The sequence below is a fragment of the Diceros bicornis genome, chromosome 6, assembly GCF_020826845.1.
Source record: "Diceros bicornis minor isolate mBicDic1 chromosome 6, mDicBic1.mat.cur, whole genome shotgun sequence".
Taxonomy (NCBI): domain Eukaryota; kingdom Metazoa; phylum Chordata; class Mammalia; order Perissodactyla; family Rhinocerotidae; genus Diceros; species Diceros bicornis.
In genome coordinates, this window is record NC_080745.1 from 35758385 (window position 1) to 35781602 (window position 23218).

General features: G+C 42.4%; 1 protein-coding gene across 1 annotated transcript; it reads right to left on the reverse strand.

Moving 5' to 3' along the window:
* Positions 1-872: 872 nt before the first annotated feature.
* EIF4EBP2 (eukaryotic translation initiation factor 4E binding protein 2) lies at positions 873-22891 on the reverse strand. The gene is made up of 3 exons (XM_058543265.1): positions 22498-22891; positions 3850-4035; positions 873-2879 (listed from the first exon to the last, which is right to left on the reverse strand). The coding sequence occupies exons 1-3, from the start codon at positions 22640-22642 to the stop codon at positions 2848-2850; spliced, it is 363 nt and encodes a 120-aa protein (XP_058399248.1). The 5' UTR covers positions 22643-22891; the 3' UTR covers positions 873-2847.
* Between the last annotated feature and the right edge of the window lie 327 nt (positions 22892-23218).

Genomic DNA, 23218 nt, shown 5'->3' on the forward strand with positions numbered 1-23218 from the left:
GGTGAACTCAACGAACCACACTATGAAGGAGGCAGAACCACGACAATGCACGTCTCCTGATGGAATTTGGAAGAAGGTCCTTTCTCATTAAGATGGATTGTCCCCAGAAGTACAGAAACACGGTTTCCTCATAAAAAAGAAAAGCAGAAATGATCATTATGATTTTAAGAACCATCTCACTCAAACGGTGCCCTAAGGGTGTTCCCTCCCCCAAGAAAAAGCCAGGATAGATGACTGATTTAGGCTTCACCTGTGAATTTCCTTCCAAACATCCAGAAGTAAACCACCTGCTGGATTCTGGCTGCCCTGAAAACAATTCTACGAGGCATGGCACAAAGGTGTCATCTGCTGGACGTTTATCTGTCGCCTTGCGAAATTCTTTAAAATGCAGGCCAGGCGATGAAAGTATCTCTGGCAGCAGCAGCCTCCAGGAGAGAACTGCCCCAAGCAGTCAGGAGGTCCTGGTGAGAAGGCTGAGGGGTTGGGAGGCTGCTCTGCTACACAGCTGACACTCCCAAGAAATACTAGAAACATGGCCTCTGATTAGGGGGCCACATGCAGCGATTCCCCAAGATGGCAAGGGGAAGACGGCACCTTGATACTACTCCAGCTGGCATGTTTTAAATTCACTCCCCATTGTTCAGTGAGGAAGCCAAGTTTTCACGTGCAACAGTAAAGATCAAGAAGGGGATGCTCTTCTGCTCATCGACAGACTGATCGGCTGTAGCTGGAGTCAGACTCCACAGAAGGCAAGGTCAGGGTATGAAGAATGAAAAGCTCCATTCCCAAAGAACCAAGCTCCCAGGGGACAAATAGGTCCCGAGCAAACTTCTCGTGCAAATTATGGTGCAACTTAAGTTTTTCCAAGAGTATGTAAAGCAAAGTTTAGAGTTTAATTAAAATCAGAACAGGGATACATTAAACAAACAAACAAAAAATACTTATCTGATCATCAAATTTTGAGACTGAAAGCATCCCCAAAGTATTGGAGATCCAGCTTATTCCTGAGAGACATCAACCATCACAAAAGGTTTCACTCTTTGAACTATTCACATTTTGTAGCAGAAAACAGAACAAAGTTCCTTAGACCTCCTTCCTCTCTTCTGTCTAAAATGTATTTGCAAACAAGGTCTTTTCACAGTTCAAAAGAAAAACAAACAGCTTTCTTTCTTAGCCAATTGGCCTATTACTCTCACCCCAGGATCTGATCTCTTGATAAGAGGGTTCAGGGCACCAAATCCAATCAGAAATTCCCAGGACACCAGTGGCTACTTTACTTGTCTTTCTAGGAGAGGACGGAGGCATTAGTCTTTCCATGAGGGGAGTCACTCTCCCTGGATTATTGTGGCAGTCAACAGTCAGGAGAGTGGGGTGGGGAGAAGGGGGGATGAGGAAGCAAAGGGTGGGGAAGAAGCATGAGGCGTTCATGAACAACCCATGGCAAGGCAGAATGGTCCAGTTTACAAACCACCTTCTACGACTCCAAACATGCACACCCAAAACTAGAGGGAGAAAGAAAGAGCTCGTAAGGGACTGTGGAGACGAACGTTGGTGACGTGGAACAGCAGACTCGCCTACGGACATTTCTCACCTTCCTAACACTGGAAGATGTGTAATTAAAAAGTTGCTGTCCAAAATTGTACTGAAAACATATCTAAAAATAGGTCTGTAGTCATCTTAAAAATAAAAGGTCACTCCTCAGCTAAGAGGAGTGACAGATATTATCAGATACCAACACTTGAGGTACCTCTGATGTACATTTGAAAAAATGGCCTGGCAGAGAAGAAGGAAGGAGAGAGAGAGGGAAAGAGGGAAGGAGGGAGGAAGGGAAAGAAAGAGAAATTCAGGGTATGATGAGAAAGGCAAGAAAATCGGGAGGAACACATTTTTTAAGCCCCTGCTTATCTATGTCAGCAGCCAAACAGGTCCACAAAGGAAATAAGTTTAGTTCTTCTCTAGAGCATTCTGAAAGTCAACTTTAAATTCAAAATATTAAGAAACTGCAATCAGAGACAATATCACAATGCTCATTGGATTGAAAAACAGTGACTACTGAGACTGGGGACTCATAAATGGTTCAGTGCTCTGCCAAGGTCATTCTAGGTATCATCCGCAGAATACTATGATGTAGAGAGAGTAAAGATTTTTGCACAAATGTGCTAAGTAAAGGAATGGGAAGAGGAACAATAATACCAAAGACAGAAGACATTGCTCCCAGAGAAAGGAGGGGAAGCAGACCTCAACACAGTGCCACAGGGTAATGCTACTAGAGTTGCACAAGCGGTGCTCTGTCCCCAAGGACAAACACCTCAAGGTAAAAGGGAAAGCAGCTCTCTTCTTGTTTATCATTTCCCTGATGGTTCTGACAACCCCAAACCCAGACTCTCGCAGCACTGAAACATGGGCAGGAGATACGAAGGAGAGACAGAGGGTAAGAACATGAATAATGGCGAACCCACCAAACCTCTGTATCACCTCCCCAGACTTCCCAGCCAGGCAATTGTTGGTAGGGTGAGATTTGAAGTGGGATAAAAAAATTTTGTGGGGGCAGGAGGGAAGCCAGAGCTTAACAGTTTTCCTCTGTGGGCTGCTTAGTTCTACAGAAATATGCCAAGGGCCTTCGATCTAATCTGTCTCACTGGGATGGGGCTCAGCAAACAGGGAGAGGAAATGGTGGAATGAAGCTCATCTTCGCATCATTTGGCACCCGGAGGAAGAGGAGGAGGTGGAGACGCAGTGGGGACTGCTGGGACTGCCTCTCTGTCTTTTCATCGTTGATCCTAATGGCCAAATCAGGTACACACAGGTATCAGGGTTGCTGCTTTTCTTCTGATCCTCACAGGACAGTCAGATGTCCATCTCAAACTGAGCATCATCCCCTGGTTAGAATGAAGAAAAATTAGCACAAAAAGGAAAAGCAAAACAGCTTTAACTGTCATTCCCTCTGCATGAGAGTCAGAAACTAATTCAAACTGTCCCATTCTCTGCTGCTTTAACAATTACTCTGCTTTGGCTGGTCTTTTTAATCTGGGGGGGATAAAAAAGAATGACAGTCAAATGACCCATGGGGAGGAGCATTTGGGGAAAAGGACACAGGTGACAACTTTCCCAGGGTCCCTCTATCCACAGGTTGACCAAACAGGAGCTCCAGGAGCTCCTTGCCATCTCTCATGTCAGCACACTCTGCTAGAGGCTTTGAACTTTGGCCCTGCTCTGAATCGACACTTTGTCTAAGAATTCATTTGGAATTTGAGGAGGCAGAAGGCTGGCTCATGTACAGGGTCATGGTGTGCAGCCCGAGGTGTACTTCAGGAGCTGGCCGTTTCTACCTCCCTCTTCTGCTTCCAGAGAGAGAGAGGACTCATTACTGAAAGTGTGTGTGTGTGTGTGTGTAGTGGGTGTTTATTGAAACATTATAGGCAGTCCTGGAAAACGGGGGGAAAAAACATATTGCTTTTCCCCACACCATAAAAAGGACATTCTTCCTGTAAGAAACAAGGTCTATTTCCTGAGGGAGATGGAAATGGGGACTATTAAATTCTGTTTTCTGTGTGTTATCCCTAGTCCAACAAAGCCCAGGTTCAAGGAGTCATCTTTGGGATATACCATTCCCTGATTTTGGATTCTTTCCCCCAATCCACTAGATTAGACTTGATTATGATTTAGAACTGAGGGCGTCCAGAATATTTCAATAAACTTTGGTGAGGGGAGTGGGGGGAGTTGGGAATCTTGGAGACATATAACTGAACATCACTTATAACTGAAGCATCAACATTTTGCAACCTACAGCAGATGACATTCAAACTCCCAGGGCCACCGTCTTGGTCCCCAATACCAGCATTCTCTTACCAACTGCATGCTTCCTGTCATGATTGTTCAAGTTGTTCAAATTGTTTACTTCTACTTTGGAGTCTTCGATTAAGGTGCCAGGGCTGGTGACTCCTGGGATATTGGGCAGATGGCAGGGTGGGGTCTGAGCCATGGGAGAATTGCGACGATCCAACAGAAATTTTCGATCATAAATGATTCGGGTTCCTGGAAAACAGGGTTGAAAAGAGTTTGAAACAAACTATCAACATACAATACTATCAACATATAATACTACCCAGGAATTTAGTTTAAATCCCATCTAATCCTAACCCTTAAGGATTTTACAATTCAAGCAAAAAGGGGAAGCTCTCAGTTCCCTGCCTGGGACCAGGCTCCTCTGCCATTTGGAACGCGTTTTCCTCCCCTTTTGCTGCGGAAACTCCTGCTCATCCTTCAAGCCTCAGCTCCAACATCACTTCCTTTACAAAGCCTTTAAAAAAAAAAAAAAATTCCTTCCCCCACCTTACTCAATACACATTACCTATTACAGGACTCCTGTTTATCTCTTTGCTTCTCTCTAAAGACTGAGTTTCTTCCGCCAGAGCTACGTCTTAACATATATCTGACATGGGTCCTAACTTTAACTACATCTTCAAAAAAGTTTTAAATGAAGTAATAAACAAGTACGTGAAAAAAATAGCCAACAGACAGATAGCCACCTTTAGGTTAAAGGTTTTCCAAAGAGGCACTGAAACCAACATTTTTTTCCAGACAGAGCTGTGGCAGAAGCTGGAACTGGCAGCCCTCCTCTATTTTACAAAACAATCTGCTTACCAGTAAGTGCTACCGGAGTGTTTTACGACAGTTCTGAAGAATGCACTTTACTTGATAAACAGTTAAGAAAACCTGCTGCTGTCTAGTTCTTCTGTCACTGTCTTCCCAAGGTACTAATGGCTATAAATAAGACATAAAACTAAGTGACAATTTAGAGACGCCTGGTGTTGGCCTAACGTAGTGGATGGCTGGAGCTCTGCTGCCAATTCTAAGACTACGGCTAGCTCACTAAGAAAGAATGCGGTGGCCATTTAGTGATGTCTGCAGAAGGGGGTGAGGCGGAGAGGGGAGTGGCTGCCCGGCATACTTGCGTCCCTGCCTTTGTAAAAGGGAAGTAGTCATGTGGAGGTATCTTGCTCACACTAGACTTAAATCCAGAGAAGAAAAACCTGCTTTAAGGGTTCAGGCATCCAAGTTAAAGACAATATTGTATGAAAATAAAATAAATTGTGTGCAAAGTTACTCGGTTTAAAGAGGTAGAACCTAAATACTACCTGCAGGTCAATGCTTTTCAATTCTCAAGTGAAAAGAATACAACCGTCGGGGCCGGCCAGCTGGCGCAAGCGGTTAGGTGTGCGTGCTCCGCTGCGGCGGCCCGGGGCGGGGTTCGGATCCCGGGTGCACACCGACGCACCGCTTGTCAAGCCATGCTGTGGCGGCGTCCCACATAAAGTGGAGGAAGATGGGCATGGATGTTAGCCCCGGGCCAGTCTTCCTCAGCAAAAAAGAAGAGGATTGGCAGATTTTAGCGCAGGGCCGATCTTCCTCACACAGACACAAAAAAAGAATACACCCATCATATTATAATAAGGAGAGTTTGGTTCAGGCAGATTTCTTCAAACAACACATGAGAGCTATACACCGGGAAGCAGAAGAACAAATAGAACAGCTAACAAATCTATCTGAAATGAGAGCAAGCACGAACAAAAAAGCCAGGTATATACTGCAAGAGGAATGGAAACTCTGGAGTCTTCCCAAAGAAGGAAGGAAAGAACATTTAATCTAAAGAAATAATACCAACATTAACCTAAATAGTTGGGAAATGAGTTACAAACTCAGTGATTTTCCTGGGATTAATATCTGCAGTGGTACCATGACAATTTTATGCAAATGCTAGTAAATAATTTCCTTTCAACTAGATGGAAAATAGCGCCAAACTAGCAACTTCCTAGGTAAGAAAATGGCCAGTAGAGACTACTCTCCACTCCCACCATCCTTGCTTTAAAAATCAGAATTAAGTATTAAACATCTCCTCCTCCCAATACCACTACAAAATCAGTCACAGGAAAGAATGATTAAGTGTCTCAGAACGGAAGAATGTTCTCAAGGGGGTGTATCTATTAGCACATGAAGGCATTTCAAAAGAAAACCTTTAAGGCTTTCAACCCAACTCCAAAGGATATCAACATTCTACTGTCCAGTTCTGTTGCAACTACACTGCACATACAATCATATTTATAGTTTATAAGAAGTGAAAATAAAATATCTGGCTCTCAGCCTCTCCAAAATAAACTACTAAGAAAAATACTGTGCCATATTTGGAACCTACTAAGACAGTATTTTTGCAGATGTCTGCCTCAGAATCATCTGGGACGGCTGCTAAAAAATATTCTAACTGAATCCAAATCCTTAGGATTAGAACATGGAAATCCATATTTTTCCAAGTTCCCAAGGTCATTCTTATGTTCATTAAAGTTAAGAGCCCAACTTCACCCTTCTTCCAAAATCCTCATAACCGTGATTTGAGAATAGATGAAATATCTAAGTATCAGTAAGAGAATGATGAAAGAGGCTATAGAGATCACTTTGACGAATGACGCTGAGACCCAGAAAAATGACTTAATCAAGGGCACAGAGCTAACCAGAGGCAAAATTGGAACCGAAACTGTGGTCTCCTGACTCTCAGTCCAGCCTTTCACTCCAGCTCACAGTCTCTGTGGTCCCCAAGAGTCTGAAGTGAAAGGACTGGAAAACTAACTACTACTTATATATAAATAACAGGGTAAACAGCAGATGGCATGGCAAGCAGTTTATACAAGAGAGCACCCAACATCCGCCCTAAAGCACGGCTTTCCAAGAGTGGTGGGGGAAGAGGTGGGGACGGTGGTGTTACTGCCCCTTAGGAAGTGTTACTGAAATGGCTGGAGGTGGTTTTTGTTTTCTGGTCTTCTAGTTTGGCAAGGCCAGAGTACTTACATATTTTATAAATTACTTAATCTTTATATTTCTTCTTACATGACAGAAATACAGAGTTTTTAAAATTATATGAATAGGTAGGCTATATAATCTAAGAAATTCATTTCAGAATAGTAAAGGGGCATTACAAACTTTGGTAAGAAAGGGGACGCTGGTAGAGATGATAATCTCTAAAGGACAGCAGGGCAGAAACCCAGCTAACAGCTCTAAGTACTGTAAATGGTGCTCCTTTCATCTACAAGGCTGAGCGAAATAGGCAAAGGCCCAAAACTTCACAAAGGAAGTCTTTTAGTCCTAGCGTGGGCTAGACCTAGCTTCCTATTTTTACTGCTAGGAAGATGCAGGTGCAAAGGCCCAGGTCCATCTCTGACAGGCCTCGACACTGTAGTCTTCACCTCAGCAGAACAGCTTTGCACGCCTCCCTCCAACTCTGTAAGAGCGCTTGGAAAAGTTGGAAATCACTCATTCCTGGTTTAAAGAAGACAGTCTTAGACCCTGTTTCAAGTATAATTTTAGGACAAGGAAAATAGAAATTTACCTTCATCCTCTTTGCTTTGAAAAATAAGAACTATAGTAACAACTCAAAAAGGTATCTGGAAATTATGAGGAATGAGTCATTCTGGGTAGCAGAAAACAGTTCAACTTGGCAAACAGGGAATAATTTGAATCATTTTGGATAGAAATTTGTCTAATATGGATCTAAAACTTTTTACTGCCTTAAACAGAAGACAATTCAACCCTTTCTCAATGAATCAGAGTCATTATTATGAAAACCTTTATCATAGTATGCTGTGACCTAAGAAGTCATATGGCCTGGTCAGCTGATGCTCTTATTTTTTTTACACGTACAGAATTCAGTGGCCAAGGTTGTGCTTGTGCCCCGTTCCCCATTGTTTCTGTCTCCTCCCTCACTGTTAGGCTAAGAACCATCTTTTTTCCATGTCTTCGTCAGCTTGGGCTGCCATAACAAAATACTACAGGCTGAGTGGCTTAAAGGGAAATTTATTTTCTCACAGTTCTTGACAAGTTCAAGATCAAGATGCCACATGGTCTGTTTCTACTGAGAGCTGTCTTCTGGGAAGTTCTCACTGTGTTCGCACATGGGGGAGGAAGGAGCAAGCTCTCTAGTGTCTTCCAAAGCCACTAATCCCATCATGAGGGCCCCACCCACATGACCTCATCTAAACCTAATCACCTCCCAAAGGCCTCATCTCCAATTATCATTACATTGGGGGTTAAGGCTTCAACATATGAAGAGGGGAGGGTGGTGGTGGCACAATTCCGTCTATAGCACACCCTTTACACTCATTCATACCTGATGTGCCTAATCTGTTGGGTTTGGAAATCGGGCAGGCAGTGACCTGATTATTAGAATGCTACATAAAATAGAGCGAATAGGCAGAGAGGGGCCTGCCGACTTTGCATGGAACAAAGGGAAGGAGCTTGAGTGCCTGGACTTTGCTCATCTCTTGTGTCACCCTCACTGTTGTTCATGGCTAGGTTTCAGGAGGGTGAGGTTTCACTGTGAGATGTTCTTACTAACACTCAACTTGCAAGCCGGAACAAGATTATTCTCACTTCTGCAGTACACCAAGCTTAGAAACTGAGGCTGAGGTGGTGAAAAAAAGCACAAGAGCAAGCTTTCTATTTCTAAATTATATATTAGCAATAACCTATGCATTAAAGAACTGTAATTGAACCAAGTAGGAAACAAGTAGTAGAGAGTCTACCCAAATGTGTGAGGTACAAGAGACACTCTGAAGAACTTCTATGACTTGGCAGAGGCTATAAAATACATTTTTACAGCTTTACTGAGATATAATTCACATACATTCATTTAAAGTTATAATTCAATAGTTTTTAGTATATTCACAGAATTGTGCAAGCATCACCACAATCAATTTTTAGAACACTGTCATCATCCCCCAAAAATACCCATACACATTTAGCAGTCTCCTCCATTTTCTCCAACCTCTCCAGCCCTAGGCAACCACTAAGCTGTTTTCTGTCTCTATGGATTTGCCTATTCTGGAAATTTCATATAAATAGAATCACACACTACATGGTCTTTTATGACTGCTTCTTTCACCTGCATAATGCTTTCAAGGTTCATCCATTTTAATATTTACCAGTACTTCATTTCATTTTATTGCCAAATAATATTCCATTGTATGTATATATCACATTTGATCAATTAATCAGTTGATGGACATCTGGGTTATTTCCACTTCGAATAATGCTGCTATAAATATTCATGTACAAATCTTTGTGTAGACATATGTTTTCATTTCTCTTGGGTATATACCTAAGAGTAGAACTGCTGGATCATATGGTAACTCTATGTTTAACCTTTTGAGGAACTACCAGACTGTTTTCCAAAGTGGCTGCACCATTTCCCGCCCCCCCCAAAGCCCCAGTAGATAGTTGTATGCCATAGCTGCACATCCTTCTAGTTGCTGTATGTGGGATGCGGCCTCAGCATGGCCGGAGAAGCGGTGCGTCGGTGCGCGCCCGGGATCCGAACCCGGGCTGTCAGTAGCGGAGCGCGCGCACTTAAACCGCTAAGCCACGGGGCCGGCCCTGGCTGCACCATTTTACATTCCTACCAGCAGGGTGCGAGGGTTCCAATTTATACACATTGTAGCCAACACTTATTTTTTCTTTATTACAGCCATCCTAATGGGTGTGAAGTGGTATCTCGTGGTGGCTGGATTTTAATTTGCTTTTCCCTGAAGGCTAATGGCGTTGAGCATCTTTTCAAATGCCTATTGGCCATCCCAATGTATATCTTCTTTGGAGAAATATCTATCCAGATCCTTTGCCCATTTTTTTAAATAGGTTGTCTTCTTACCACTGAGTTGCAAGAATTCTTTATATTTTATGAATACAAATCCCTTATTCCTTTATGATTTGCAAAAATTTTCTCCTACTCTCTGGGTTGCCTTTTCACTTCTGTGATAGTATTCTTTGAAGCACCAAACGCTTTTAACTTCAGTCAAGTCCAATTTATGTCTTTTTCTTTTGTTGCTTGTGCTTTTGGTGTCATATCTAAGAAACTATTGCCTAACCAAGGTCATAAAGATTCGTGCCTATGTTTTCTTCTAAGAGTTTTATAGTTTTGGGTCTTACATTTAGGTCTTTGAGCCATGGGATCCAACTTCAGTTTCTGCGTATTGATATCCAGCTGCACACCAGCATCCTTTGTTGACAAGACTATTCTTTCCCATTTAACTGTCTTGGCATCTTTCAATTGGCCATAATTGTGAGGATTTATTTCTGGACTTCATTGATCTATGTCTATCCTTATGGCAGTACATACCACACTATCTTGATTTGTAATAATGTTTAAAATCAGGAAGTATGTGTCTTCCAACTTTGTATTTCTTTTTCAAGATTGTTTGGGCTATTTTAGGTCTCAAAGTTCCATATGAATTTCAGGGTCAGCTTGTCAACTTCTACAAAGGCAGCTGGGATTTTGGTGGGGATTGTGCTGAATGTATAGATAAATTTGGGAAGTACTGCCATCTTAGCAATATTAAGTCTTCTGATCCATGAATGTGGAATGTCTGTTTATTTAGGTCTTCTTTAATTTCTTTCAATAATGTTTTATGGTTTCCACAGTGTAAGTTTTGTGCTTTTTGGGTTATTTTACTCCTATGTATTTTATTATTTTTATGCTATTATCAGTGGAATTGTTTTCTTGATTTCATTTTTGGATTGTTCATTCCAAGTGTATAGAAATACAATTGGTTTTTGTATACCAATCTTGTGTCCTGCAACCTTACTAAACACATTTACTAGTTCTAATAGTTTTTTAGTGGACTCCTCAACATACATTTTTTTTTAATACTTTATTTATTTTTGCAGGGGACGATTCGCCATAAGCTAACATCTGTTGCCAATCTTCCTCCTCCCCCACCCTCCCGAAGCCCCAGTACATAGTTGTGTATAGTTCTAAGTTCTTCTGTGTGAGCCGCCACCACAGCATGGCTACTGACAGACCAGCGGTGTGGTTCTGTGCCCAGGAACCGAACCTGGGTCGCCAAAGCAGAATGCACCAAACTTTAACCACTAGGCCATCAGGGCTGGCTCTCCTAAGGTACATCTGATTTTGAATGAAAACAAGGTAAACAATTCAGAAGAGAAGCACTGTGAAGAACTAGGGTCTTAACTGAGCTGTTAATGTTCTCAAATATGGCCAGGGAAAAGACAAGTACAAAAGCACAGTATTTTAACTGCTTGAATTTTAGATCACTGCAAGCTAAAAAAAATTAACTGTAGTAGATACATAGCAAAAAAGGGGAATCAGTCTGTCAGTGACTGAGGATTCTACGGTGTAATTCAAAAGCATCTGACATTCAAAAAACCAAAACTATTCAAAGAGAAATATTAAGACTCGACTATGAATAAAACGTCAGGAAAAAACCCTTTATTTCCTTTGTTGGATATTGTGTTTACTGTGAAATTACATGAATTCTAAGAAAACCAATTAAAAAACCTAACATACTCAAAGTCTGTTATACACGTGCATGCACAGACACACATTTTCTGAAGCAAGAACTTCCTAGTAATTCAAATTTCATCCAAACTGTCTGCCACATTTATGTCAGCCCAACTTAACATGAACCAAGACATCCACAGCTAACTAGAAACAAGTTAACCTTAAATTCCTAAAGAAGGAAAACAAAAGACCATACAAGAAATCCACAGCTTGCATATAACACAAGATTAAAATGGGGCATGATCTGGATTAATTGATGGAGTATTTAAATAAAGAATCTATTGGACCTTGACAATGGAAACCTTTTCCTTCCAGTGAGTTTTCCATTTCCTCTTCTATGAAAATAATCATAACCCTTGGTTATATTGAAAAGTTATAAAAATCACAATATCATATATGCTATTTACTGGTTTTCAATATTTACAATCAAACCATAATAAAAGCAAAGAATTATAGTTAAAGAAGAGTATGTAAATGTTATAGGCCCTGACATTGTAAAAATAATGGAAAGGTCGACCTACTAGAAAAGCAGAGGCAGGACAGGTGGATAGTATAATTTTATATAGTGGAGAACCAAAGCTGACAGATTGAGACACACGGGTTTAACCACATTATTTAGAGTTTTAAAAGTAATTTCCCACAAGAACTAAACACAATAATTGTTTTGACAATATCTGACAGAAACGGGTAAATGGAGAGGGGAGGGGAGGGGAAATGAGAGGTAGAAAGTAATGAAAAGTGTCTTAGATTCCTCATCTCTCATAACAGGGAGCCAATGTATTATCTAATGTTAAGAAATCAAGAAACTGTGGTATACATACATTTACAGCAACAGTGATAACCACTAAAAGCACTATAAACAGAAACTGTTAAAAGCAGTTGTCTACTGGCATTTTACTTTGCATTTTATGCACTTGTGGTCAATTTTTCTTTTTCTACTTTGTTTTTAAAGTGTGCATATATTTCTTAGTCTTCATGTTTGGATTTCAGAACAAACAGGGATCTTTAGATCTAGGTTAACATTAGATATTTATAAATTTTCTTCATCCCTTGGTGACCAGATATTACGATAAATCTAATATCTTGACCCAGTACTTTCTAGATGCTGACATTACTAGGAAAACATGAGAGAAAAACTGAGTCCCTTTGATGGAGAATAGAGAGGAGAAACAAAAAAAAACCTTCTACCTTTGATCTAAAAGCTAGTGATTTTCAAATGGCAGGGAACAAGAAGGCCAACGAATGAGGACCCAAATTATGCTTGCCAAGATGGTCGGTACAGAAACAAGGCCATTCAAGCCTAAAGGCCTCTTTCAAGACCAAACAGCTTAGTTTAAATGATAATTAATCCAAGCATTAAGTTATATACACCTAAGAAATTGTATAACTTGAAATAAAACCACCTAGAGAAAGTCCACTATAAAACAGTTAACTGACAGGGTAGCAGTTACTATACTTTCAGCGAGTTCCCACCATAAACTTCTGTCTAACGAAGGCTGCTTCCAGAATTAGAATTAAGCATCCACTCATGCAAACAGACAGCTTGAATAAGGAATATTAAGAAACTTGCCCAAATTGCACAGCTTGAATAAGCTGGTGATAAAACACTCTAAGAAGGCTGAGATGGACCCACACCCTCACACAACAGTGTCCCAGGCAGGGAGAGTGTCCAGTCAAGCAGTGCTTTCCTCAGGGGACTTTCTCCATCGAAGAGGAAAATCTTTCTTAGAAAACCCTTAGCATACCTTCCTCTACACCTCATTTGGCCAGAACTGGGTCAGAGGCCCACCAGACCAGACACTGGGGAAGCCACAGAGTAGTCATGGTGTATATGCCCTGGGGCTTGGCACACTACCACTTAAAAAAGGAAGAAATCTGAAGTAGCATGGAAGAAGACGGAATGACTGTTGGGCTGGAAACAGTATCAGATACATCTGTGTTTAATATTTACCAAAACTGAATAAATATTAATTTAACCAAAGTGGGTTAAAAAATTAAATTAGGAGGATGGGAGGTAGAAGTATATATATTGGGAGAAGGGTGTACATAGCAACTAAATCCTCATTTTCCACAGTAGAAAACTAACTGTTAACACCTAAAACTGAGAAATAATATTAAATCATGTTATTTAGAAATGCAGAGGTAAACACTAGAAGAAATAGCTAAGAGTTCAAAATGGTTTCTCTTGGGAGTGGAAATGGAGAGGAGAGGGGATGGGCATGAAAACGTTGCTTTTTGTTATGAGCCTAATAATAATATAGTTGACTTTTAAATTTTACTTACATAGATATAAAAAATAAATATGAAAAAAAATAAAATAAAGGATGACAGCAGGAATCTTGAAAACGTTATGCTAAGACAAACAAGTCAGTCATAAAAGTCAAAAAATAATGTATGATTCCACTTATATGAGGTACCTAGATCAGTCAAATTCATAGAGACAGAAAGTAGAATGGTGCTTGACAGGGACTGGGGGTGGGGTGGGTAACGGGGAATTACTGTTTACTGGGTATGAAGTTTCAGTCTGGGAAGATGAAAAAAGTCCTGGAGATGGATGGTGGTGATGGTTGCAAAACAATGTGAATATACTTAATGCCACGGAACTATATACTTACAAATAGTTAAAATCGTAAACTTTATGTTATGTATATTTTACCACAATAAAAATATACTCGATTTCAGACTTCTAGCCTCCAAAAATGTAACAGAATACGTTTCTGTTGTTTAAAGCCTCCCCTCAAAAAAAAATATTTTTTAAAGATCAAGAGAAAGTGTAAAAAAAAAAAATAATCATTATAAGGAATCGAAAAAAAAAAAAAAGGGACTCCAAAGTATTTGTAAACATAAATATATACACAACAGACCAACACTGTTAAGGCAGCGGGCACCATGAGGAAGGAAGGTGTCCTTCAAACCTAGAAACTGAATTAAAAAAGAAAGAAAGCACTTGGCAAGTAACCTCAGTATTCCATTAGGAATTCTTGACAATTCTCTACCTACGTCTCATGGAAGGGCCCACCAAGAGACCAGAAACAAGATGAATCAGCATCAAGTGCTTCTAATGCATTTAGAAAGGAAGTCTGCCTCTTTCCCTCTTTCCTTCCCCCTCCTCCCAATAAGAAGGGAAAATAAGAAGTGAAAATACCATATAGAAAGGACTTATAAAGAAAGTGGTTTTCTCTGCTTTTTATTCTTCCAGCTTGGGAAAGTGGTAACAAGGTCTTTGTTTAATTGTATTAGAGAACACTCGTGAACAAACTTCAGTTTTAAACATCTGTTCATGGAGGCTCTGGATAAAAAGACAGACTCCTAAAAGCTCTATGCCAGATAACCCAGAGGAAACGAAAAGCTGCCTAACCCAGTATCCTCCAGGGAGGTTGGTAGTGGCCAAAGCACGTTCAGTGTGTGCAACCATCAAATCCCTAAAGTGCTAATAAAACCAAGAGAGGGACAATTTTTACATCAACAAAGGGCACAATTGGAGCCTCAGGATCTTATAACCAGTATGACTAAATTATTACAGCACATGGAAGACATCCAATGTTTGTGAAAAGCCAATTCTACTGTCCTTTGATTAACTCCAAGTCTCAATAAGTGGGAGCAAAGATTTCCAAGATACTAATGTCAAAGGATGGCTTCCTGCCCAATCGCTTAGGACACTGCCATAATAGAACGCACACCTAGGCTGAAAGGGATATTGATAATGACTATGTCCCTATTCAGAAGGCCCAGTGTTAGAAGAGGCCTTAGAGAGTAGCTGGCAGAAGCCTGTCATTTCACAGATGAAGAAACCAATAACCAGAGAAGTTAAAAGTACTTGGCAAAGATCACATAGTGACACAGGAGTCAGGAGACAGACACAAATAAGTGAGGTCCTCTAAGCAAATCTGGTTCTCTTGAGTCTCAGCTGCAAAATGAATTGAAACAAATGATCTTTCTGGCTAGTACCAAGTGCAAAATGGTATATGAACCACAAACTAACCTTAAATAAATGCCAACTGATTTTAAGTCTATTTAGCCTTGATCATCAGAAAATCTGGGTCAGAATAAAGTACAGTCACACGCCGCATAACAACGTTTCAATCAATGATGGACCACATATATAATGGTGACATACAGTGGTGGTCCCATAACATTAGTACCATATAGCTTAGGTGTGTAAGAAGCTACACCATCTAGGTTTGTGTAAGTGCACTCTATGATGTTCACACAACCACGAAAGCACCTAAAAAGGCATTTCTCAGAACGTGTCCCAGTCGTTAATGACGTGTGACTGTGCATCAAATATGTCCACTTCCGTCTGGGATTGAATACTCATCTTGAAATAAATTTTCTCCATAAGAAATGCTTGGCTCTGATTCCAGAAAAATGCAGGTTGGATCTGCCATGCTGCTGACTGCATCCTGGGTCAATTCTTTGGATTAGATTTCACAGCTGTTGTGGTTCAGCCTCTGTCGGTAATGCTAATAATTCATGAAGGATCTCTGTTATTGGTATGGAAAAGCACTCAGATTCAAACCTGGCTTTCATTCCAACTATTTACTCTCCTCTCAAGTTCACTCCTCTTGGGCACTTCTTATTTTAAAAATAAAAACAATGCAAATCTATCAACACATCCCACTTTTACTTACTGTAAGGAACTTGAACTCTATCAACAAAGTTTCTAAGAGGCAAAAGCCTACTGGAGATCATTAATCTAGGTCAGGATTTTTATCTGCTTGCTGCCTATTCACAATGGTTCTGGGAACTTATCAGACCACAGAAGGGTTTCATTTCATTGTAACAGCTGCCCAACTCGAACATAAACAGTGATGAGATGAGCTCCTCTCTGAGGCCCAAATGATTAATTATGACATCTTAAAATGAAGAGTCACAAACCTCTCACACTTTCTGATAGGTACCTCTTAGAATCCAGAGAGCAATGGTCTATCTTCACCAGTAAATAGGTAGCACTTCTGCTATAAACAGCAGGCCATTCGTAAAAAAAATTAATATTGAATAAAGCGAGTATTACCTTGATACTAAAACCAGACAAAGATATCACAAGAAAAATACAGACTAATATCCCTTATGAATATAGATGTAAAAATCCTCAACCAAATATCAGCAAACCAAATTCAGCAACATATAAAAAAGATTATACACCATGACTGTGACCAAGTGGGCTTTATCCCAGGAATGCAAGGCTATTTCAACATCTGAAAATCAATTAATGTAATATATATCATATCGATAGAATAAAAAACAAAAAGCATACAACCATCTCAAGAGATGCAAAAAAAAATTATGCATTTGACAAAATCCAATACCCTTTCATGATAAAAATACCCAATAGACTAGGAATAAAAGGGAACTTCCTCAACCTGATATAGGGCATCTATGAAAACCCACAGCTAACATCTTACCTAATGATGAAAGACTGGATGTTTTCCCTCTAATATGAGAACAAGTCAAGGGCGTCTGTTCTCACTATCTTGCCATTTCTGTTCAACACTGTACTGAAAGTTCTAGCCAGGGCAAGAAAAAGAAATAAAAGGCACCCAGATTGATAAAAAAGCAGTAAAACTATCTCTATTCACAGATCCCGTGCTCTTGGATATAGAAAATGGCAAGGAATCTACAAGAATTGAATTATTATTTTCCAGTTAATTTATTCTTGCTTGTTAGATTTTACTTTTTAAAACTACTCAATGTTGGAGCCGACCTGGTGGCGTAGCGGTTAAATGCTCGCGCTCTGCTTCGGCAGCCCGGGGTTCACAGGTTCGGATCCCAGGCACGCACCCACGTACCACTTGTCAAGCCATGCTGTGGCTGTGTCCCATATAAAGAAGAGGAAGATGGGCACAGATGTTGGCCCAGGGCCGATCTTCCTCAGCAAAAAGAGAAGGATTGGCATTGGATGTTAGCTCAGGGCTGATCTTCCTCACACACACACACAAAAAAACTACTCAATGAGATGAACAGCTTCTGTTTGTCAGGGCATCTGTCCTAACTATCTGAAAGGTTACTGATTTCAATGTAAACACTCATAGATTTCTGAGCTTTTGGCTTTAAGCTGTGGCCTGAGAATCAGATGAAGGGGGTCTTTAAAAACTAGTGAGACATCCAATGGATAGCTGCTGCGTGTTAAAACACAGGTTTTAAGGGGCCTTCATGGAACAAAATTCCAAGATGAACAAATTTGAAAATGGTACCTAGACCATAGCTATTCAATAAGTTGAGTGACTGCAAGTCACAGCTGACCTTTGTTCTATAACAAATGGAGCAGCAAAAATCTTTTCAACAGTAATCTGTTCATATAAAGAGTTGGGAGCTACGAGAAAGCTCTGCCATTCACCAACAAGCTATTCTCCTGCTCAGGCTCTCTTCTCCGACCAGATGAACTAGCTTTCCCCACACTAACATCACCCTATCTGATCTGCAAATCTTTACACATACTCAAGAAATCAAGCCTACAGTGTCTCCAAACCATGCAAGACCCCTCCTATAAAATCGTCTTTAAGACTCCAGTTCTCAAAAAGTCTTTGCTGAACAACCCTGGTAGTGCCAGCTTACAGACTCGGCAGTTTTCATCCTATTTCACAGGGGCCTCAGCAGAGCTGAAGGGAGTTGTGCATAGGACTGCGGTCCATGCTGCACAATCAACTTGTAATAGCTGTCTTCCTCGGTCAGACTCACCTGCCTTAGGGCAGGCAGAGGTGCTCCTTTCCCCATAATGCACTGCTATCTACCTCAAGGATGAGCACTGCTGCCTTCCCGAGGCTCAGAACTCAGTTCCTCATCAGCAAAAATACACCCAACATAGGGGCCGGCCCAGTGGCGCAAGCGGTTAACTGCACCGCTGCATCGCCGGTTCGGATCCCGGGCGTGCACCGACACACCACTTGTCAAGCCATGCTGTGGTGGCGTCCCATATAAAGTAGAGGAAGATGGGCACAGATGTTAGCCCAGGGCCAATCTTCCTCAGCAAAAAGAGGACGACTGGCCGATGTTAGCTCAGGGCTGATCTTCCTCACACACACACACAAAAAAATACACCCAACATGAAAACTAAAGCACATCTTTTAATATTTACTTTGGTAGCTGATGAATAGGAAACTAAAGCTGAATCTCCTACCGAATGACAAAACATGTTAATACGTATTGCTCTAAGATAAGTAAATGCCACCTTCCTCGAACACAAGGCAAAGTGATTGAACAACTTTCATCGTGTATTTCACGCACTTCTCACATGTAATAAGGAAGTCCTTTGGTTAATGACTGACGCTAGAGAGCCAAATAAGTGCACTGGTTGGTTCAGTAGAAGTTTCTGGCCTAGAATAAACTAAGCCAAGGTCACCGAACTAGAAATTTTATCACAGCCAGAAACTGGCCTTCCTTCCCCATATCTACACAAAGAGTTCTCTATTTCTCCCAAGAAAGGTACCAGATTAAAACTCAGGACTCCTCCCAGATACTCTTATTATAGCTCACTCCAAGCAGATTCTTTTCCTTTCCCTTCTTCCTGCCTTCTTTATTTCCAGACCCTTCCAATGGCCTTCAGGTAATTCTGCTCCAGTGAACCAATCACAGCAACTCCCCAGCTGGCAGAGAGGATGAGCCAACAGCATGAACAAGATTTCAGACCATCATAGTTAGTTCCCCTCTGGTGCTCTTGTTATGGCAACAACATACTTTTCCACAGTTGATGAGGATGTTATGCAGGAAAAGCAAGACAAAAAGGCTAAGAGCTCTCAATGTTTCTGCTCATTCCCCAGAGCACAATTCTCCCAGGAGACAGTTCAGAACTTATAAAAGAAAGAAGGTTGCAGAAAGAATTGCAATAGCTAGTATTCTGGAGGTACAGAAGTCTCGTTAAATGTTTGCAAACTTTTAAACCTTTCCTAGTAAAATAAGCATCTTAAGATAGTAGAGGAAAAAACTGAAACAGGGATCAGGACACTAAATATGAGGCTACCCAATAACATTAATTAGCTGTGTGATACTAACAAGTTACTTATTTTCTCTGGGTCTCAGTTTCTCTCAATTATAAAATAAAAGCATTAGGTTCCGTCCAGCTAACCAGAGTTTTATAAAAGTGAAGTCAACTGCAGTAAGTTTGAGGCTAGAAGTAGCTTCTCAAAGGAAGAACTAAATATCACCCCCACTCCTCCACAGGCAGATAAAATAAAATAAAATCCAAGGGCAGTTTTTTTTGCCTTGAATTTACTGAACAAAAAATTTTCCTCTTCCTTGATGAGAAAAGGTACTCTTCTAGCAATACAAGAAATCCAAGAGGTTACAGTAAGTGTTTTTCACCCACCTCTCATTTCCCAAACCACAGGAAAGCAATTTTGAGAAACCTTTTCAAGGGTAAGCTGTATCCTCTGATCCCCAATGAATAAAGGACTCTCAAGGGGGGAGAAATCGTCAAGCTATGTCGTGAATGTCTCTGTCCAGTTTGAACATTTAGGGCATTCACCACATCAACTGTTATCCTGGAATGCTCTGACATGGGTATAACACTCCAGAAGGTTTCCAAAAGCTTGAGACAGGAAATGTTAATCCTCTTCCTTCCCACTAAATAGATTTCTAATACAAGCCTACTATCATTTTTCTAAATGTTGTCAAGTCTGAAATATATGTTGGCACTTGACTCTGCAGTGCTATATAAGTTTTTTGTTCTAGAACTAAAAATTTTATCTACCCTCAACCCCCATCAAGATTTTAAAACCATTCAGAGCAAGGACTGCATTTCCTACTTTTGTCTGTGGTCCCCTTTTGTGCAAAGCACTACACTGGGCCCACAAAACTCACTTAGGATATCTAACCACATTAATTCAAGTGCCTGGAGGTGACCAAATAACAACAAACCATCTTACCCTGGTTCAGGGAAGTAAAATCACACGGGAGGAGAGGGAAATGTAACAAGAAAGATGGACAAACCACGAGAGGGTGGAAATTTTCCAAAAAGGGAAAATTAAATCAATAAGTACTGAAAATCTCAACTGCACGGAGTTAATTGCTATAAAATAGTGATTAAATCCAATCGCAACAGTGCTGTATCCTATAAACACATTATGTAAGTCTTTGTGTCTGAAATCCAAAGAGTGCAATGTGCTCTACCAATAAATACAGGCTCAATATAATAGATGAACTAAGATGACAAATATTTAAATCTGAAACAAAGAACTGCATGTAGAAACTATCTGGAGAGAGATTAAGTGATACTCCAGAGAGCAGTGGTGGCTGTGTGTGTTGGGAGAAAGGGTAAATCAATATTTCTGGCAGAATCTTTCCAAGCATTTTAGGAACTAATGCAGACTATGAGACAGGCTTCTATCTTTAAAATAACGCTTAAAGACTAGGCCCTTATTTTAAAAGCATGGTAGCTTGGTTGTTTGAAATATGCCAAAAAGGTGCCCCTCTGTGGCTCCTGCCTTAGGGGACTAACGATGAAACTATGGCTAGAAGTTTAGTTCCTTCCCCAAATAAATAATAGCTGAGCGCAGTTGTTACTATGACATATGTTCTGAACTGCTGGAGGCATAGGCATTTACTGACTAATACCACAAAGAATTCTGGAAGAAGTTATAAATCGCTTTTCATCACCTTGGAAAACAATACCCACTTCTTAAAAGCTGTCAGTTCAAGCTCAAGACAACGCTGTCTGGAGCAGATTCTGGTCTGCCAAAATCATTCACCATTAAAAAGCAAGATCTCAGCATGCTCAGGGGCTGGCCTAGAACAGATGAGGTCAGAAGCGAGGTTTCACCAATGATGTAAGCCACCTCTCTGAAACTCCACAGTTCTGCAGAGTTAAAACTTCCTTAAGCCCAGCTCTCCAAACATATTGATGAACTTCTGCCTAGATCATTTTAAAGTCTTCCAAGGCAGCCACCCTTCCTCTAGAGCGGCCTGCCTGGATTCCTCAGTACAGCTCCCTCCTAGATTTTTATCCCTGCTGGTTGGCAAGGTCTTCTTACTCTAAGGGCCTTGCTATTGTGCAACCGACTCAAGCATCGCCCAGGCCTAACTGCAACAGATTGACTGTGGTACAACTGGTGAGCCCAGCCTACAGGAACCAAGCTGCAATCTTGTAGACTGAAGGCGCTGCCAGCAAAGTTCAAAAGAAGACAAAGTTCCTAAGTTAAAAATGAAGCACCATTCCCTTCCATAAGGTCCCTCGAGATCGCCCTCCAGTCTCCTCCCTCTGGAGAACTGCCCAGTCAGGGGACAGACAACCTTTGAGCTCCCTTTTCCCGGGACCAATTCAACGCGCTTCACCTCCACCCCAGTGTTCTTCCTTGTAAACAGTTCCTGGTTGTACTTCGGAAAGCAGCAGCCAGGAACCTCGCTCTGCACTGCCCTTTCCCCAAGACCAAGCAATCCTACCGACGAGGGTGCCCTCCTTGACAATCTATCTCCAAACATGTCTCCGCCAAAACAGTACCCTTAAGGCTGTCAGCGCTCTACCACCTACACCTCCCTTCCCTTGACTATTACTTGAGCATTACTTGATCACTCTCTCCTCCAGCCCGGGGACTCCCCCCACCCGTGGGGCCTCGTCCAGCAAAGTAAACAATGCTGTCAAGGCAGGATAACGCTGGGCGAGGCTTCCCAACTCCGCATTCCAGCCTCCTTCTGGTGTTCTAAAAGCAGCAAAACAAGTCACCGCAGGGTCCCAGGAGCGAAGTACTCTCCCCAACTTCCTTTCTAAAAAGGCCCGGCAGACAGCTCCAAAACCAAGCATTAATGTGCACAAATGCACAATCTGCAAGAGGCGGAGGTAATGCAGAGTGAGCGCAAGGCCAAGTGCAGACGAATTTGCCCGGGAGGCGGCAGAGAGTGGGGAGAAAACTGGGTCGAGCGCGTAAAGCTGCCACGAAGCGGGAACAAGGGCTTTTTTTTTTTTCGCTACGAGAGAGCCACGTTCCCAGAGCGAGCGCGCTGCATCGAGTTGGGGCAAGAGAGAATGTGAAGTTAAGGTTCCCGAAAGCAGTCAACGCAGGCTTCGGTGGAGCGGGGGGGAGGGGCTTTGGTGGAGCTGGGGGGCCGAGGCGGCCCAGCGAGGACACGCCCTGAGTTAAAGGACCGTGGCGGGAGACGGGGGGGGGGACACCGCGCCAGCCGGCTGCAGGCTCCGGGGGCCAGGGCGGCGCGAGGCCGAGGCTCACCTCCCGGCGTGGTGGAGAAGAGCGTCCCCCCGGGCGTGGTGCAATAGTCATGAGGTAGCTGCGCGGCGTCGCTGATGGGCACGGTGCGGGTGGGGATGGCGCGGCTCTGGCTGGGCTGGTGGCCGCTGCCGGCGGACGAGGACATGGCTCTGGGCGCGGGCTCTCGGGCTTTGTCCGGCGGCGGGCAGGCGGGCGGCGGCGGCGGCTGGGGGCCCGGGCTGCTCCGGCTCGTCCGGCGGGCGGAAGGGCGGGCGGGGCTGGCGCGCTCCGCTCGCTCCTCGCTCGCTTCCTCTCGCTCCCTCGTCCCGCTCCGCTCCCGCCGCCGCCCTCTCAGCCGCCGCCGCCGCCGCCGCCCGATCCTCCGGCCTCCGCCAGCAGCCTCAGCAGCAGCAGCAGCGGCAGCAGCGGCGACGAGGACGACCGGAAGCGGGTGAAGGCGGGAGCCAGAGGGAGTTCGGGGAAGCGGGTCGGCGGAAGTGACGTCGATGCGGGGCGGAGCAAGGCGGCGAGGGGCGGGGTCAAACGGCGCGGGGGCGGGGCCGCGGGCTGGACGCGAGCGGGAGGGGAGTTGAGAGAAGTAGTCGTGAGCCCCGCGAGGTTAGGCGCGGGACACTTGCGTGTTTTGTTTTTTTTAATTGTCAGTTAACACTAGTTGAGCCGACCTCTGTTTCCTACCCATCTAAACAAAAGTGTAATTTTACTTTTAATTGCTCAATATTAA